Source organism: Mesoplodon densirostris, chromosome 10 (assembly GCF_025265405.1).
Source record: "Mesoplodon densirostris isolate mMesDen1 chromosome 10, mMesDen1 primary haplotype, whole genome shotgun sequence".
Classification (NCBI taxonomy): domain Eukaryota; kingdom Metazoa; phylum Chordata; class Mammalia; order Artiodactyla; family Ziphiidae; genus Mesoplodon; species Mesoplodon densirostris.
In genome coordinates this window covers 29,804,155-29,824,853 of record NC_082670.1, presented here as the reverse complement: position 1 = coordinate 29,824,853, position 20,699 = coordinate 29,804,155, and the positions used below count along the sequence as shown (strand labels likewise).

The 20,699-nt window shown below is 41.7% G+C and overlaps 1 protein-coding gene across 1 annotated transcript in view; it reads right to left on the bottom strand.

The window, feature by feature from the left end:
- Positions 1–16,664, bottom strand: part of CLIC5 (chloride intracellular channel 5) — a 160,134-nt gene extending 143,470 nt beyond the window's left edge. Inside the window, exon 1 of the mRNA XM_060109968.1 lies at positions 16,194–16,664. Coding sequence (XP_059965951.1) covers positions 16,194–16,664 — 471 coding nt within the window. The remainder of the gene's footprint in view (positions 1–16,193) is intronic.
- Positions 16,665–20,699: the final 4,035 nt, after the last annotated feature.

Genomic DNA, 20,699 nt, shown 5'->3' with positions numbered 1-20,699 from the left:
ATAATTTATATGTGGAACCTAAAATATGACACAAATGAACCTAGCTATGAAACAGAGAGAAAGTCAGGGACATAGAGAATAGACTGGTGGTTGCCAAGGGGGAGGGAAGTGGGAGAGGGTAGGACTTGGAGTTTGGGATTAGCAGATGCAAACCAGTATATACAGAATAAACAACAAGGTTCTGTTGTATAGCACAGGGAACTCTATTCAATATCCTGTGATAAACCATAATGGAAAAGAATATGAAAAAGAATGTATATATATGTATAACTGAGTCACTTTGCTGTACAGCAATAATTAACACATTGTAATTCAACTATACTTCAAAAAAATGAATTAAAAAAAAACTGAGGCATTCACCAGGACAATTCTGTGGGTTGGTTTGACCTAAATAAGGTATATTTACTTATTGCAAAAATTAGAAATCAGGAAAACCAAACTGAATAAAGTCAGGGAAATATCAAGTCAATATGAATTACTGAGGCTTCTATTAAAAGAAGAGATATTCAATGGAAATACAGGTAAAAACAAATAAGGCCTGAGAAAAAGAGATTGGAGGGGGAGGGGGCCACTAATAGTTATATGATGCTTATTTTGTACCTAAGACTTTTACATATATGAACTTATTTCACCCTCATAATAATCCAGTGAAAGGTTAAATAAATTGCCTAAGTCTACATAGCTAATAAGAGACAGGATCAGGATGTGAATCACACAGTCTAGCTCCAAGGCTTTCTGCTGTAAGCCACTATGCTAAACTGCCTCCCAGTGACATAGGATTGCGAAGGATGATGTGATTGCTGAGGCCTGGCATCTTGTCCTTCATTCTGTCTGCAACCTGTGTGCCTACATTTCCTTCAAAGTTTAAGGTCTGCCCCTTCCATGAAGCCCTCCCTGATAAGTCCAGCACTCTTCCATCTCTGAACACCTTCAGTGCTTATTTGATACCATACATCATGTATTCTGGCAACTGATTCTCTCTCAACCCTCATATTAATTTCTAAATGCTTCATGGTGTGTGTTAATCCTTCCTTCTAGCCAGCAGGTCAGAGCCTCACAGAAAAGGCCCCCATCTTAGACTGCTTTTCTACCTCTCACAGCATCTGCACCCCAAGTGCAGTGCAGGCTCCATAAAGACTCATCAACCTGTTTATTGGAGATGGATTAAAGGGATACACAGGAAGGAACAGGCAATAGACCTGAGCTCATTCTTGCAGCAATACAATGTTTATTATGGAATAAGAACTCATCACACTTACAAGAGAATTGCTCAGCCTTCACCCTCATATCTTCTCAGTAAGCAGCCGCCTACCCCCACCCCAGATAACACTCCCTGCTTTACTGTGGCAAGTTGTTTTGATTGAGGAGAAGGACCTTGATCTCTGTACCTGGGTTCCAGGCTTAATGCTATGTTTGGCTCAAGTGGCTGGTGAGGCAGAATCTTCAGTCCTCCATGTTACTGCAGCTTTGATGGGTAACATTGCCGCAGAGACACCTTCAGTGGGTTTGGGCATGGCCAACGGTTATTGACAGATTTACTGAGATTCACACGCGCTGGTTAATGAGTTGTAGAGCTTTTCCTAAACAGTTGCCATTTTAAACCAACTGATTCATATGAACTTGTAGCACAGATACTATTTATCGATGAGAATAAATTTCACTGGTGATTTCTTTATTTTGTGGGCATGACCACTCTTCTGTCTCACTAAACGCAATCAACCTGCCTCTTATTTTTAGACAAGGGAATAGACCCAAGGAAGGGCCTGTGACCACATAAATGATTGGTCTTCATGCCACAGCTGAACCCAGGCCACTCTACAGTAGCACTGTCCTATAGAACATTCTATGATGCTAGAAATGTTCCTTAGCTGTATTTTCCAATATAGTAGCCAGTAGCCACATACGGATAGCCTGACTAAGGAAAAGCATTTTTAAGATTTTTTCACTTAAATTAGTTTAAATTTAAATAGCCACACAGGGCTAATGGCTAGTGTTTTGAATAGCACGGTTGTAGAAGAACCAAGCCAGTTTATAGAGGGTTGCTATTGTAAATATAAAAAGACTATCCACCAAATTCTTTCCTTTCTTGGCACCGTAGGAGAACAGGACAAAAATACTTCTGTAGGGGGAAGAAAATATGCAGTTGTACTCCAGTTAACAAAAGGCACTCAGGTCAGTTATTCATTACCACCTTACATATTTACCCTGCAATTGTTATTGTTGAAACCTCAGAACCTTAGTGGTTTCCTAAACAATGCATTCTCTTGTTTATTTCAGCTGTTGCCATGTTAATGCTGTGCGCCAAGTCCAGGCAATAATCAGAGGCTAGCACTTTTGCAAATCCACAGGCTCATGGAAGGAAGGTTCTGCTTATAAAGCATAAAAATGGGGCATGGCTTAAAACCCAGGTTCTTAATCTTTGACCTCACAAGATTACACAAAATATTTGGTTTTAGGGCTAAACTTCATGCTCCACTCACAGGGAGAGTCATCTCATATTTTTAAGGGAGTGTCACTCGGGAGCAGAGCTGCCAGTCAGTGCATTTTCCCACGTACACAATACAGTTTATACACTAATCCATTCTGGACACTCTGGGCCTGCGTATTGGAAGGTAGCTTAGAAACAGGATTCCTGGGACTTCCTTTGTGGCACGGTGGTGAAGAATCCGCCTGCCAGTGCAGGGGACATGGGTTCAATCCCTGGTCTGGGAAGATCCCACATGCTGCGGAGCAACTAAGTCCATGCACCACAACTACTGAGCCTGCTCTCTAGGGCCCGTGAGCCACAACTACTGAGCCCGTGCAGAACAACTATTGAAGCCTGCGCACTCTAGGTCCCATGTGCTGCAACTACTGAGCCTGCATGCTGCAACTACTGAAGCCCGCAGGCCTAGAGCCCATGCTCCGCAACAAGAGAAGCCACCACAGCGAGAAGCCTGTGCACCACAGCAAAGTGTAGCCCCTGCTCACTGCAACTAGAGAAAGCCCGCGCACAGCAACGAAGACCCAATGCAGCCAAAAATAAATTAAAAAAAAATTTTCTTTAATATAGGATTCCCTTTTGATAGTAGTGACAACCTCTTTTTCAAGGGTCATCTAAGGAACTCAGGGAATCATCAGAGGCTTGAATGGTAAGAGGTTAAAAGATGAGAAGATGGAATTGTCTTATGACTTATGTTGGTGAATGATTAGCTGGAACATTTTTTTCCTGTCTTGTCATTACTCAGAACTTAAGGTACAAAATAAACACTTTGCAAAAGACAACATAGTCTTAAAAGAAAATGGAAAGATGGAAGGTCAGCAAGCAGTCTTTGCCTGAAGGCCAAAATACTTGCGATAGCTGACTCCTACTATATCACTTTAATGTCATAATCATTAGACTTTAGTCTAGTTGAACTTCATGGCTATATTCCAAACTCCCATTCAAACTTGACTTTAAGGGGCCAATATTTGGAAAGAAAGGAGAAGCAACCCAAGTGAAATGAGGATCTTAAAGTCAATTTTGACAACCTCCATTTCTGGCCAGCATGGATTAAAAGGAACCAGATTTACACTTAACAATTGGAAGATTTCTTTAAACAATGAGTAAAGCAGACAAACTTCACAAAGTGATGGTTTTCAGACATTGGAGACAGATAGCATAGAACCCAAATAGAGGCTGGTGGTCTTTCTGAGTTGAGGAGACAACAGAGTTTGGCGTCTCAGAAGGTCAAGGCAGCTAGAATTCACAGATCTAAATACCAGAAGGGATGGAGCTGCAGAAAGAGAGAGAGATTGTGATAAAGTTAGATATAGATAGATAGATAGATAGATAGATAGATAGATAGATAGATAGATGCAAGCCATATTTGCACCCTATGGAAAATTAGCTCAAAATGGATCATAGAACTAAATATAAAACCTAAAGCTGAGAAACTTCTGGAAGAAAATATAGGAGAACATCTTTGTGACCATGAACTAGACAAATATTTCTTAGAACACAAAAAGCACAAACCATAGAAGAAAAAAAATTGATAAATGGACTTTATCAAAATCAAAATCTTTAGTCTTCAAAAGACACTTATGAAAATGAAAAGTCAAGTAACTTTGTAAACTATTTCCAAAATACTTACCTGATAAAGAAATTGTACCTTGACCATATAAGGAACTCTTAAAATTCAATAATATGATAATGCTAAAATAACAATAATAAGCAAAATATTTGAACAGATACTTCATCAAAGAAGATCTAATGATGGCTAGTAAGTACATGAAAAGTTGCTTAGCATTATTAGTCATAAGAAAAAATGTATATTAAAGCTGCCATGAAAGATCATTATATATTTATCAGTATACCTAAAACTTAAAAGATTGAAAATACCAAGTACTGGAAAAGGAGCAACAAGAAATCTCTTATAAATTCTTACAGCCACTTTGAAAATAATTTGAAAGATTTTTTTAATGAGGTTAAGCATTCACTGACCATATGACCCAATAATTCCACCCTTAGGTATTTGACCAAGAGAAATGAAAACACAATCAACACAAAAGCTTATATGTGAATGTTTATAGCCATTTTATTAATAATAGCCAAAAACTGGGAAAGAACCCATGTTCATCAACTTCTGAATGAATGAACGAATTGTGGTATATTCACACAGTGGAATACTACTCAGTAATAAAAAGGAACCACCTGCTGATATATGTACTGACATGGATGAATTCAAAAGCATTATGCTGGGCTTCCCTGGTAGCGCAGTGGTTGAGAGTCTGTCTGCTGATGCAGGGGACACGGGTTCGTGCCCCGGTCCAGGAATATCCCACATGCCACGGAGCGGCTGGGCCCGTGAGCCATGGCTGCTGAGCCTGCGTGTCCGGAGCCTGTGTTCCGCAAGGGGAGAGGCCACAACAATGAGAGGCCCACGTACCGCAAAAAAAAAAAAAAAAAAAAAAAAGGAAGGTACATAATAGGATATATAGTATAATACCATCTGTATTAAATAAAAGGGAAAAAAGATAATTTCGAATATACAAACATACATATATTTGCCAGGATATGTGTAAAATGTCTCAGGAAGCACATACATGAAAGTTTAGAATAAATCGCCTCAGAAAATGGAAATGTGATGTCTGAAGGAGTACGGTGGGGGAGAGACTATCTTTTGTACCTTTCAAATTTTGAACCATGCAAATGGTAAACCTATTCAAAAGGGGAGAAGAGTCAACTGGGCTCCAAAACCTGTTACTATTCAATATGAGTTGAGTCAAAATCCTGTTTCTGTGTGAGAACATCTTTTTCTTTGTTACTCACTATCTCCCTTTTCCCCCATTTAACAAGTCACGGGGCTGTCTAAGAGTATGTTCAGTATATAGTTCATAGAACCTGATGATAATATAAATTTAAGCTGTGTGTGTGGTGGGGGCGTGGGAGGGAGACTATTTTACTGTAGGGGAGAATGAAGCGTCCACGCTCTGCATGTTAGAACCAGTGGGGGCTCTTGGGCTCAACTTATTCCAACTGTTTATTTTACAGTTGAGAAATCTAAGGCCCAGAGAGTGCAAACGACTTCCCCAACATTGCGTGGTTACCCAGTGTCAGAATCCAGATGCAGACCTTGATCCTAAGTCCTATTACAGAGATAATTTCGATTAAGCAGGTGATTTACAGCACATAGTTCAAAGAAAACTTTCAGGTAATATGAATTTCTCCTTCTCTTTTCTCCCCCATATCAGCTGGCTTCTTACCATGACTCACCATTCCCCCATACACCATCCCCCATCAATGGATGCAGGGACATAGGGCCTTTGCTTGAAAATGCTGATCACATTTCCCAGAATACACTAATAAGCTTTCCCTTCAAAAATGAACTTAACTACTTTTCCCATAACACGTTCAGTTTAAGTCAATTTGAAAAATATTTATGGTTATGGGCCAGCCTCCACACTAATGGTGGAAGTACAAACACAGGTGAGTAAGATGTGGCTAGAGAGCACTGGGTGAAGCCTACATGAAGGGTCAGTTCAGTTTGTCCAACATTTATGGAGCCCCTTACAACAAGCCCAGCACCCCACAGGACAATGCATTGTGGAAATAAGAAAGACATCATCCATTCTGTCAAGGAGCTGACAGTCTGGTGAGTTACCCTTTAAACAATGGGAGTCCAGAAAAGGATCCATCATCCATGTCACTGTCCCTCTCCCCAAATATTCTGATTGTCAGCCCCATCCCAGTCAGTTGACATTCTTTCTCCCAGTGTTGACACTACTCACATTTTCTTGGTCACTGTGTTTGATCTGGCTTTCATGTCTATTGTCAGAACAGTGTTTGGTCAATTATATAGATGCAGAACCACAAAGCTAGACCCAGGAACCAGGACATGTTGAATTAGCTATGGCAACACTATTTCTGAAGGCCATTCCTTACACTGTTTCACACCAACCGCTGTGGGAATCCTCAAGTCCTTGGACTCAAATGTCCCTTCTAAGCCCAGCAAATGACACTAAGCACTCAGTGGCTGGCTTCCTGCCCAACTTCAGGGTGATGCTAGGCACGTGCCAGGCAGTCTCATGAATGCTGCAGAGCTAATGAGATGAAGGTGCAAACAGTCCACTGAATTCTCATAGAACCCCTTGCATTGGGTGGGATATGTGGATCCCAGGAGTAGCTGTCCATGTCCAGAGTTCCCATGCTTCAACTCAACTCAGTCCTACCTTCAGGGACTGTATGTAGTGGGTTGAAGTGTTCCTCCCTCCCCGAAGCTATGCCCAAACAGACTTGTAAATGTGACCTTATTTGGAAAAAGTGTCTTTGTAGAGTAATTAAATGAAGAATCTTGAGATAAGATCATGCTGGATTAGGATGGGTCCTAAATCCATTAACAAGTCTTTATAAAAGAAGAGAAGAGAAAACAGATACAGAGATGCAGGAGAAAAGGCCATGTGATGATGGAAGCAGAGATGGGAGTGATGCAGCCATAAGCCAAGGAATGCCAGGAGCCACGAGAAACTGGAAAAGGCAGGAAGGATTCTCCCTTAAAGCTGTCAGAGGGAGTGTGACTCTGCCTATACCTTGACTTCAGAGTTCTGACCTCTAGAACCATGAGAGAATAAGTTCCTTTTGTTTTAAGCCACCAAGTTTATGGTAATTTGTTACAGCAGCTCTATGAGACTAACACAGGGGCTTGGAGCACCGTTCTCATTATAGCTGCAGGCCACTGGGACAAGGCTTCCTCCTCCCCCCATTGCCCTGAGGCTCCCTAGGAGTAACTGATCCCCTCCTTCCTTCCTAATTCAATCATCATTTAAGTAGCTATGGACAGTGTATATGAAAATGGATAAAAGACAGATGCTCCTTCAGTGAGAGAATTATAACATTAAGTGTTATGGGCTGAGTTATGTCTCCCCAAAATTCATATGTTGAATCCTAATCCCTAGTGCCTCAGAATGTGACTGTATTTGGAGACAGGGTCTTTAATGAGGTAATGAAGGTAAAATGAGATCATTAGGGTGATCCTAATGGTATCATTAGAGTGGACCCCCTAATCCAATATGACTTGTGTCCTTATAAGAAGAGGAAATTAGGACACAGACCCACACAGAGGAAGGACCACGGGCAGACACAGGAGGAAGACAGCATCTACAAGCCAAGGAGAGAGGCCTCTGAAGAAACCAACCATGCCACACCTTGATTCTAGCCTTCTAGCCTCCTGGAGAATTCTGGAGACTTCTAACCTCCAAATTGAGAGAAAATAAATTTCTGTGTACTTTGTACCACCCAGTCTGTGGTACTTTGTTATGGCAGCCCTAGCAGATTGGTACATTGAGGTAAGACCCAACCCAGCCCTGCCTGGAGGGGCCAAGAAAAGCTTCTGGAAAAGGTGACTTCTCAGCTGGCTCTGAAAGGATGGTAGGCTATCCCAGGAAGGGAGAGCACTGAAAGAGAACAGCTTGAGCAAAGACCCAGTGTCATGAAATGGCATGAAGTATGCAGGGAAATACAAGTCAACATTTTTCAAGGCAAAGGGTGAGTGAAGAATAGCAGGCGATGAGGTCTTGGCTAAAAGCCTGATGAGGCATGAAAACCTTTCTGTACATTCTCTCATGCCAGCCTTTTTCCTGGGGGCAGTGGGGAGCCACTGTATAGCTTGAAACAGAGAATGGTGTGTTCAGATGCCATTCTGGTGACTATGTGGGGCTTCTTAGGAGGAAGATAATTCTAGAGGCAGAGCGACAAGTTGAATAACTGTGGTCAAGATGACCTTGGCCAATGGTGGCCAAGATGGAGAGATGAGAACACTTTAGGAGGTGAAATTGACTGGAATGTTGGGCAGTAAAGAAGCAGAAATCTAAGTTACTAAAACGTTTTAGCTTGTACAATTGGTGACACTGCCCACCAAGGTGGTGGGATGAGGTGTGGTTGAGTTGACATTAAGTTTGCAGTCCCTCTGGGGAAAAAATGTCCAAAATTTCCCTTGGAAAATAGGTGGATTCTAATTTGGTGGTATTTATTTCAGAATATCACATCACCTTCCTTTTCAGAGTGGACATAATCCCCCCATGATGATTCAGGTAATGCATCTTTATTACTCTTTTGTCAGTGTTCCTTCCCATGGTTTCTCAAGTTGCTAAAAGGCTTAGAGCAAGCGGCTGACACCACAGAAAGGACAGAAGTTAGTTGGGCTGCTCAGTCATTCTCCCCCTCCCACATGGAGACACAAAGCATGAGGACCCAGGTAGGGAAGCAGAATGCATCACAGAGATAGACAACAGCAAGAGTTCATGGACCCTCCTGGAAGCATCTTCCACAAAAAATTTGCATGGAGTTTTAGAATGTTCCTGAACCTCCTGTAGCACATTCATGAGCACCCAGCACCCAGGCTAGGAATGCCAATAGGAAGGAAAGTCCCCTGGAAGTGGCGGGCTGGTCAAAGCCCTGGCTTTGCTAGCAATTTACCATCAGCCTTGGGCAAGTTACTTGACTCATCTGGTTTTCAATATTCTTGTTATAGCACTAGGATTCTGTTCTCTCTTCGATTGATGGCATAGATTCACAGAGCAGAGTAGTTCACACGGGCACCTAGAAAGTGATTTTGAATAAAATTTGGACTTGATTGTTCCCAGTACCCTAATTAAGAGGACATTATGACAAGAAGTAGAAATCTTTGTTCAAACCTGCCCCTTGTTCCATATTCCTATGTTTCAAGGGTTCCACGAAAGCATAGTTGGGCACATGCAACAGGCTCAGACTTCCACCTTCTCACAAATGTTTCCAAGGACATATTTGATGTGTGCTTATTACTGACATGAGAGCAGGCTGTTCCTAGGGGTTGTGAACAGGAAGCCCCTTGCAGGGCTCCAGCTATCTCCAGGCATCTAAATGTAAAACTTTTGAGTAGTCCAGCCAGGCTAAGACAGACCTCACAAACACATTTTTTTATTGGGAACTGTACTAAAACAGCATCAATCAAAACTTTGTGCCAGGGCTTCCCTGGTGGCGCAGTGGTTGAGAGTCTGCCTGCCGATGCAGGGGGCGCGGGTTCGTGCCTCAGTCCAGGAGGATTCCACATGCCTCAGAGCAGCTGGGCCCGTAAGCCATGGCCACTGAGCCTGCACGTACGGAGCCTGTGCTCCACAACGGGAGAGGCCACAACAGTGCGAGGCCCACGTACCACAAAAAAAAAACAAACAAAAACAACTTTGTGCCAAATCCACATTATCCCTCTCCCCCAACCAAATATAAAGTACCTAGATACCCATATAGATAGTATATAAATCAGCATCACATTTGGTAACTTTTTCCAGAAATTTGTATGAAATCAAGGATCTAAATACTTGGACATATTCAGACAGACAGCTGAATGAATAAATAACTGAAAAAGGAGATAGTCATTTTACACAATGTATTTACATTCAAATGCTTGAACTAATCTTATAAATGAAAGTTGGTAGATGTCTGTTTTGTCCTGTTCTACACCAACAGGTGGAAATGCTTTTTAATTTGCTTATCCATCACCCTAAACATTACTTCGCTAATGATATTCTCTTCCAAAACATCCTGTTACACTCGGTTGCCTTCATGATAAAATCCAAGCTGCTCAGTTTGCCATGAAAGACTATACCCAATATTTTGTAATAACCCATAAGGGAAAAGGATATGAAAAAAATTATATATGTATGTATAACGGAATCACTTTGCTGTATACCTGAAACTAACACAACATTGTAAATCAACCTACTTCAATAAACAAACCAACAGCAAAAACCCAAAGATAATAGGAGAATAAAAGATATGATTAAAAAAAAAAAAAGACTGTACTCCTGGTTCTTCAACCTCAGCCTCTGCTCTGTACCAGTGTGGACCTTCCCTCCATTCCAGCCAAATATATCTCCTCACATATACGTGCATATTTGCTGTGCCTTTGCTGAGACCACCGCCTGGCACATCCCCACTTCTCCTCACCTGAATCAGATCTCAACATGCAAATCTAGCTGCATGTCCCTCATTTCCTCAATGCGATTTCTTAGTTCCTTGACTGAGATGGTGAATTTTTGTTTGCCTCCAAAGCAAATGGACTCAGCGTGTTGCTTATGAAAACTCCCAGGAAGGACCCAGGAGGTGAGGGAACCTATTCTCACTTGTTCTTGGCTGAGAAAAGAGTCTCAGACCCCAGGTGGTGGCAGAAAAGGAAGGAAAGCCTATGAGTCAATAAGAGTGTAAGAACTGAGCATCCCTCTCAATACAGAACTTAAACATTTACCCACAATATATATATATTTATTCATTTACAAATTATATTAATGTATTACTGCAAGAATACACTGTACATGTGATGAAATATATAAAATAACATTTAAGAGGACTAGGTTAAATAGAAATATTGCTAAATATTTTTTATCCTAATTACAGTATTCTAACAGCCCATGGATTAGGTTGAATACTCTATTTGGATACCGTGACCCCTGGAACAGCATCAGGCTCCTGTGCTACAGCAATAATAACAATTTCTACTAACAATTCTGTGACTCTTTCCATTATGCTGAACCAAATTATAGGGAGTCACTCTTTTAGACAAAAATACTCCAGGCTATGAGTCTAAGAAACATTTATCAGGGCTCATATGTTGCCTGACTCTAGAAGGACGCCATTTATATTTTCTGTGGATGGGGCCCCCTAACTTTGCTCACTGCACAACCTGTGCAACTCTACATGGGGACTCTGTGAGTGCCTAATCAGAGATAGACCCTGAGGATGCTTTCCAAGGGACAGGCTTCACGTGAGCTGAGGGTGGAAAGGCATGTTGATTTCCTGCTGGCCCTCCCTACCACACCCTAATCTAGAGACCCTAATTACTATCAAGTGGTCTGCTCAAGTGGATAATAGATGGTGCCAGACATGTGACACTGATACAGAGCTGGAGCCACACACCCTGGTCAAAGACTGTAAGAGCTGGAATGGACTGCATTTCAGAGATGAGGAAACTTAGGTCCAAGAATGTTTCATAGTGAATCATTGACAAAGTCGTGTTAGAATTTCCTGACCAGTGCTCTTTCCACAATATTACACCATCACATTAATATCAGATAACAGAACATTTATAATGTCTACTAACTATAAGGCATGGTGCCTAAAATAAAAATTATTTTATGGATGGTTCAAATTTATCACAATAAACAATAATAATTTAGCCTCCTAAATATTGAGCATTTACTATACGTCAGATACTATAATAAGCAATTTACATGGATCCTGTTATTCAATCTTCAAAACCACCCTATGAGGAACATATCATTATGACATCCATTTTACCCATGAGAAAAGTGGTAAACAATTTAAGAGAAATTAATTTGCTAAGCCAGGATTCAAACCATGCAACCTGACTTGAAAACATGCTCTACAGCATACATATATATACTGCCTTCCATAATCAATGACATCAATTATGTGCAGGACAAATGGTGTTCATTTGTACCATTTTTCTTTGCAACTGTCATCGTCAGAATACCTTTTTTCCTTTGTGTTAAATACCAGAATATTTTTTCTCTCTCCCTCTCCCTCTCCATCTCCCTCTCTATCTCTTATCTCTCTTATCTCCATCTATATCTCTATCTCCTTTCCTCCCTCAGTCTCTGTCCCTCTCGTCCCTCTCTTTGTTTCTCTTCCATACACACACACACACACAATTAGGAAACTGTCTACAGGTCCTTCAATTTTAGCAGAAAGCAGCAAGAAATTCTTATAATCCTATCAGCAAATTCTGAACTGACATCTCCTCTTGGTTGCCTTACGACATGAATTGCAGCTCTCACTAGAGACTTTTCCTTCACTGGATCTCAGCCAATGACCAAGAAGCAGTTATTTCTTTCCTCTTATTATTTTCAAGAATTGTGTTTCTCTGTCTTTGCCCACAGGACAGTTGCACTTGGGTTGTGCTGCGTTCATCTCTTACATCCAGTACCTGGCACGTAGTAAGTATCTTGTAAATGTTGGAAAGAAGGAAGGAAGGAACGAAGGGATGGATATATGAATGACTGTGAACACATTTTCTGGATCATATGCTCCTGGAGAAGAGGTCCACAGGTGAAGTGAGAATAACATCTCCATTCACTCAATAGCTCTTGTCTAAACCCTTAGAGTCAAACTTAGCTCCTTCCCTTCCTGATCCTACACATCAGACCCACCAGCAAAACCTCTGGGCTCTCTCTTCCCAACAACCCCATCTACTTGGCACCAGCTCCACTGCTGTCACCATCGACCAATCCACCATCCTCCCCTGCCTAGTTTTCAAGGGCCTCCAACCTGTCCTCCCTGCCTCTGCCCTTTCTCTGCTGTAGTCTATCATCAAAAAGGCAGCCAGAATTTTCCTTCCAAAACCCTCTGATGACTCCCCTTATCACTCAGAGTACAAGTGGAAGCTCTGGGCTTCCCTGGTGGTGCAGTGGTTGAGAGTCCGCCTGCCGATGCAGGGAACGCGGGTTCGTGCCCCGGTCCGGGAAGATCCCACATGCTGAGGAGCGGCTGGGCCCGTGAGCCATGGCCGCTGAGCCTGCGCGTCTGGAGCCTGTGCTGCGCAACGGGAGAGGCCACAACAGTGAGAGGCCTGTGTACCGAAAAAAAAAAAAAAGTGGGAGCTCTGTCAATGGCTCATCAGGCCTAGGCGTGACCTGTGCCCACCTTCACCTCTCTTATCTCCCTCGCCACCATCCCCGCCCCCCACGCCCCGGCTACCCCTACTCCTCCCACCCCTACTCAGCATCATTCTCGTCCCACTGTGGGAAGCTGAACAATGGCTCCCAAATAGGCCCATGCTCTACTTCCCAGAAACTCTGAAGCAAAAGGGACTTTGTAGAAGTGATTAAATTAAGGATCTGGAAATGAGGAGATTAACCTGGATTATCTTGCGGGCCCAAACTATTCACAAGTTTCCTTATAAGAGGGATGCAGAAGGAGTCAGATTGGAAGGCAAGGCGAAGCTGGGGGCTTCCCTGGAGGCCCAGTGGTTAAGACTCTGCACTTCCACTGCAGGGGGCACGAATTCGATCTCTGTGGGGAACTAAGAGCCTGCATGCTGCACGGTGTGGCCAAAAAAATAAAAGGTGAAGCTGGAAGCCAGGGAGAAAGGGACGTGTGACATGGGCCATGAGCCAAGAATGAGGACCATCTCTAGAAGAGGGGAGGGAACGAATTCTCGCCTCGAGCCTCCGGAAGGAGCTCAGCTCTGCTGACTCCTTGTTTTAGCCCCTTAAGACTCATTTCCAATTGATCTCCAGAAGGTAGGAGAATAAATGTGTGTGGTTTGGAGCCACTATGTTTGTAGTAATTTGTTAGGGCAGCAGTAGGAAATTAACACACCCGTTGTTTTGTTTTAAGTTTCTTTATGGCACTATCACCACTCGGCATATTTTACATTTACTTCTCTATTTGTCCGTCTGTTGTTTCTCCCACCATGATGCAAAGTGCTGGGGAGCCAGGCCTTTGTTTTCTTCATTGTTGTACACCCAGAACCTGACGCAATAACTCTCTGTTGAATGAATAAATAAATGACATACTTTAACTAAGTAAGTAACAGGTCAACACCCTGAAATGGCCCAGCCTCAATAAAAAGTTGGTTGAACACAGTTATTAACCTGCATGACATTTTCTCTGACTTGTCCAGACAGGTGGAAACATACACAAATGAATACAGGTGTAGCTGCAGCCCAAGTGGTCTACACCAAAGCAGCCCAGGAGGAGAACAACCCCAGAACACCAACAACAAGCCCGCTAGGAAGATGGTGATCCCCGTCCAATGCGGGGGTTCCAGCAGCCCCTCTGCAGAGCTGGGAGGAGGGAGGAGCCTGGGCTGGTCACACGCACGCCCTCCACTCCCACACAAGCCCTGCAGCCCTGTATCACCTGTTTTTATATTATGCATTTCCCTCCTCATTGAGTAAAGGACCACAGTGGAGGTGGGCTGGGGGTGGAGAAGCCAGGATTATGACTGCCCCTCTTCTCACTGAGTGATGCTGAGAATCTCTAAAAAGGAGCTCACACAGAGGAGCTGAGGTTGATGGTACATTCTACGACCCCTTAGTTAACAAAATTATACTATAATTATACTAAAATGTAAAGAGCTAATTAGATCCAATATTTACTTTAGGGAACTACAGATCTTAAATAACTTAGGAACCACATGGTACCATCAAGTAGTTTTTCCTAGCTGGTACCAGCTAGAAATGCCAACACTTCTATTTCCTCCTACTTCTGTATGGTTCAACAGTGGCAGCCTAATTTCTGATGAAATCGACACTTTGCCAAACATGCAAATAATGGTTTGATGTGCCCATAATGATGATGATGATCATGACGATGATGATTGATTCATCTTGTCTCTTGCAGGAAGTTGCAGGGATGCCTCTGTCTTGAGGAAAATACACCTAGTTCCCACTTTTAAAAAGGTGGGGTTTTTTTTTTTGAAATGAACACAATGGCCATGTGAATATAATGGCTGGAATGCTGCTTGAATGCACCTGTTTGAACGTCACCTCCTCTGTGGAGCCTTCCCTTACTCCTTCGTTCACCCTTGGGCGTTCCCAGAATACCCACAGCACAACGCTCTCTCACTCCTCCATTTCACCAAAATTCACAACGTGCAAGTCTGTCTCCTGTACTGCATTGTTATTTCTTGAGAGCAAGGGCTCTGTCTACACACCCTTCTTTCTCCCAAATGCTCAACAAAATCCCAGGCAAGTTTTGCCAGGTACCTAAATGTGAACCAAACGCTCTTGGTGCTTTTGAAAAGGACCTTGTGGTAGCATAAAGGAGACGATTTATACACCAAACAGCTAGAGAAAAATAGAAAAGAATTATGTATTAAATTAGAAAATAAAGTGCATTTCATTAAAGGAGTTAATTGGAAACCAGAAAGGGGAGAAATGAGTGTGGACTGGGGTTTGTATAGGTTCATAGAGTAATCATTTTTGTTGCCTTCACATAAAAATTTGTGTAAATATGAATTTGGGTGGGGAATGTTGGGGAAAACACCATCTTGATCTATAAAGATGATTTGTTTAGCCCTGAAATGATTTTTATGTTTTGACAATATTCATAACCATCATCTTTATTAGAATATCAGTCTAATACAAAGATCACCAAAGTTCTTTGTTTAAATATCCTAAGGGTTAAACATTAACACTGACACTAAGTGTCTTACTACTAGAGAAATCATTTTATCTAATCAGATATTTTAGCTATATTGGTGCTAAAAGGGCAAGCTCGGTGACAGAGGTAACATTTATTGACCATATATACGAAGTACTATCTGTGACCTTAGAAACGTTAAGAAGGACCATCGATTTGACTTCAACAAGCATGTTTCGTTTTTCAAAATCATGATGATGAAGGAAATTTAACCAGACAGGAAAATGCACTTAACGTCTGTCACAAAGGAAAGAATATGAGCAACAATTTCTGCTCCTTCATAAGTGAACTCTTAAAAAATGCTTTGCCTGTGGTATAGAGAAGTCAATGATTAGACACACACTTTAAATGCACTTACCAATTCTTGTAATTTTGAGCGGTCCTGGGTGAACTATGGAACAACTCATTCCATCAGCCCTACTCTTTAATATATATTGACCCCCAAGGACCATGACACCATGCATCTTTCCCTGGTCACTCAGAGCAAAATAAAACACCATCTGTGTGTGCAGGTGTGTGTGTCAGAGGCAGCCCTTACCTTCACAAAGAGGTTAACCTCAGGGTTAGTGGAAGCTGATTCGTTTTCTTCTGAAACATCATCATCAGAATAGCTGGTAGGGGAGTTCTGGCTGGCGGAGAAGGCTCTGCTATGCTGGATGGTGAAGCTGGAAGGAGAAGGCAGATCTGCTTCCATCTCATTTCCATTCTCCTGGGGCTCCCCAGGTTGAGGATGCTGAGCCTCAGGATATACTTTTTTGGGCAGGAGGTATTCTCCTGTTTCTCGCTGAAAAGAGGCTGAGGTGCCCTTCTGACCAACAACAGCATAAATGGCCACAGAGTCATACCCATGGGTTTCCAACTCAGTGGCACATAAATTGTCTTCTGCCTTCAAGTATTCATGGACACCATTGTAAAGGGGACCTCCGTTTTCTGCTGGCTGGTCCGAATCCTCATATGCCCTCTCTTTTGGGATTCTGTCATAGATGGTGCTGCAGTCTTCATCATTCATGTTTATTGATTTGGTGGATCCTTTTGCAGGCAGACCTGAGTAAGTCTGAAATAAGGAAAGGGACAGAGGATGCTGTATCACCTTGCAGAAGAATCAACGGGCTTTTAAACACAGCAACTAGCAACAGCTATCAATGACAGGTCTCTAACAATTATTTACCGGAGACTTTAATCAGCAAACCACAAGTCCATTGGACATGAGATAAAGCTTACACACTCAGTTAATTCCTTCACTCCTAAGGATATTTTCAAGCAGACTCTATAGTTTTCTTCATTGCCAGTAACTCCAAAATTCTTCAGATCAACTAGAGGTTGACTTGAATTATCTTCCCAGTATACATTGAAATTCTGAATATTTAGCCATTTGTCACTAAATAGTGTTCCCTCTTCCAATTGCCTCCAAATATTGACAACAGTCATGAAGTCCCTGCAGTTCAGTGGAGCAGAATTCTTCACAATAGTAACTCATCTATGAATAGCTGAATTCATTACACAAAACAGTTGTTTGAGTATTGATACCCTATGATAAATGTGCTACACATGCTCCAGTTACGTAATGAATGCCGTCTATGTTGCTTATCTGGAAACACCACTAGGTGATTAAATAAATTAAATAACAGAAGGAAAAGAAGATAAATGCTCTTGTCTATGGTCACATCAGTACAAATCACCCAAACTAAGGGACTCAAAGATTTATGGCTTTGAGTTTTATTTTTTTCTCTTCAACCTGTGTGATCATCACAGTCAAGACACCATCACAAAGATCCTCTTATGTACAGGATACTGAGTTGAGCACTAAACATTTGAGTTAGCAGATACATTCTCTGTCCTCAAAGGACTTCTAAAGCAAAGAGCTGTATGCACAAAGTTGTCTAGTTGATGTCGTCTACAGATGCCACGAATACACGGGCTCTTTGTTTTTTAACCTGGTACTCTATCCTGCTAATTCCTGCATCCCTTCACCTATCATGTACATCGTTCTCTTTGAAGTGACAACCCAGATGTATTGTAAAGGGACTTTAGTGTCTAGAAATCATGTGAAAATTGAGAAGCAGTGCAACTCTGGTTGACAGGTTCCAAAGCATCTTATTATTATTATTATTATTATTTGCGGTACACGGGCCTCTCACTGTTGTGGCCTCTCCCGTTGCGGAGCACAGGCTCTGGATGTGCAGGCTCAGCGGCCATGGCTCACGGACCCAGCTGCTCCGTGGCATGTGGGATCTTTCTGGACCGCGGCATGAACCCGTGTCCCCTGCATCGGCAGGCGGACTCTCAACCACTGCGCCACCAGGGAAGCCCTGATGAGCATCTTATTGACAAAACTTCATGGTATCATGGTACCCTTGCCTCCAATGTTGCATCCAGGAATCTTCTGGAGCGAAGTAAAGCAGTATTTCTAGAATTCAAGCTTTTGGGATAGCTTAAAGAATAGATAAAGGGAAAGAGACCAGAGACAGACTTTAAAGTCTATTGATGCTATCCCTTTCTTTTATTGAAAGGTGAGGTTTGATGGGTCCAAATACCTGATAGATTACCATAGTTCCCATAATCCGGTGTTTATAACTCAGTGGAGAGCCAGCTCAAGTCCTTCTCATAATTTTAGCACTGGAGAAAAGCTAAAAGGTCATACAGTCTACCTGATTTTACATTTGAAGGCAGGCTGGAACCTAGAAAGGGGAAGCAAGTGGTCCAAGTTCACAAAGAGAGTTAATGATGGAGCTGATTTTGGCTGTGATTTCCTAACCTCCAGCTCAGTGATCTTCCTGCCACTCACTCCCTTCTTAAGTCGGTGTTTTCCAACCTTTTTTATGATCATACAAACTTCCACTCCCACCCCATCCCTAAAGGATCCTTTTTAGGTATCTTTCCCATGAAATTAAAATACTGCCAATATATTACATATCTGTTACATACTGTATGTACACCTGTGCTTTATACAACAAAAAAAGAGTAAGCTTTTGTCCCTTAAGAACCAATTTTCACCCCTTTGGGGGTGATATTGCTCCTTTTGAGAATATGTGCCTTCACTGCTAGAACACTTCTAGATTACGTGCCATTCTGCAACAAGATTATGTGTCATTCTGCATCACTTCCAAGGAACAGTATTCTACAACGTGAGCTTATATATACCGCATGCTACCAGATCTGCACCAAGATGACCCAGTGAGTCTGAGGGGGTTAGCTAAGCTTAGGGCCCAATACACAGGTATTTTATAAATTTGGTCCCCCTGTTATCCCATTTCAGGACACACCTATCATGATTACAGGTTGTAACATGGAACCGGTCATCCCATTAAAGCATAAATCAGATCATCTCTCTCCCTATTCAGACTCCTATAATGGTTCTCCATTTCTTTCAGGAAAGGCCAAAGTCCTTACAGTGACCCTCAAGGTCCTATAATATCTACACAAACTCTCCTACATCTGCTTTTTCTCCCCCTTGCTTACCCTGCTTCAGAGGATATGGCCTCGTTGCTGTGCCTGGAACCCTCCAAAATGCTCCCATATTAGGATCTTTACATTGGCTGTTCCCTCTGCCGGGAATACATTTCCCTTGGCTATCTGCATAGTCAACTCTCCAAAATTCTAAGTTTTTGCTTATGCATCCCTTCTCAATGAGACCACTCTAACTGTCCTGTGTAAAATGACAACCCATCCCAACTCCTATCTGTAGCCCCTCCTCATTACTAAAAACCCTTACCTGACTTTCTATTTCTTTTTCCATAATACATATCACCTTCTAATAAGATATATACATTACTTATTTATTGTACATCTAGAGTTTGTTTTCTGTCTTCTCCCACTAGAATGTAAATCCTGTATGGGCACAGATCTGTCTGCCTTTGCATTATTGTTTCAGGTACCTAGAACAGTATTAGATTCTATATATAGAATCTAATATATATATTAGATATATATAATATATCTAATATCTAACACATATTAGATTCTCAATACATTATTTGTTGAATAACAAATAATTTGTTGAATAAATTTTTGTGATTGTTTGATGTCTTTATCCTCCATTGGACACTCAAATCCCATGACTATTTTGCTCATCAGTGCATACCTAAAGTTTAACAGATATCTGACACATAATAGGTGCTTATTAAATATTTGTTTTTATAAACAACTAAAATGAAGGAGATGTATCTAGAATTCAAGTCCTTTTACTCCCGGTCCATTTTCTTCCTGTGTTATGTGCATAAGTGTTATTTCATTACTATATTGTAAACCCCTGCAGGAAGAAAACTAATACTTGGGTCTTCCACAGCACTTTGTATAAAACAAGTTTGTTTGTTTATTGATAAAAGAAAGAGTCTATCAACCAGTTAATCAATTGAAAGTATTTTGAGAGCTCCATATGGCTGTTACATATAACCTAAGAAAGGAAACAAGACATATATTCACTTGATTGAGAAGTTCTAAGAATGAACTTGTGTGCTTTCTGAAATACAAGTTTGCCTATATCACACCCATGTTTGGAATTTTTTGATAAAGCAGGTACAGGAAGATGTGTGTTCCAAGACCTTTCACAAATGAAACCAAGCCTGTCTGTCCAGCCAGCTTCTCCCTCAGCACTCCTTCAAATATCCTACTCTGCAGCAGAAACATTGCTCTTCCCCGAATATACTATGCCATTTCCTGCCCCTATGCTTTTGCACATATGTTGCCTCCACTGGGTGAAATGCTACTCATTCTACTAGATACAGGCTATAAATATACATAAAACATGTTCTTACCTGCATGTACAACTGAGGAAATTTACAAATTAGCTATCCCACAGAAAGGATCCAACTGGGACTACAGCAGCCCTGCCCATTGTCTTGGATAACTGTGGGGCCAATGTCTAGTCTTCTGTTTTGCATGTACAAAGACTCAGTTTGGTCAGTTTACACAGGGTTTTTCAAACATTGTAGAACTGAGTCACTCTAACTAAACTAAAAAAAAAAAAAAATTCAGTTTAGCAACATAAAGGCCAATTTTTATATTTACCCCCCAAAACATAACTGCCACATTGACTTGAATATTT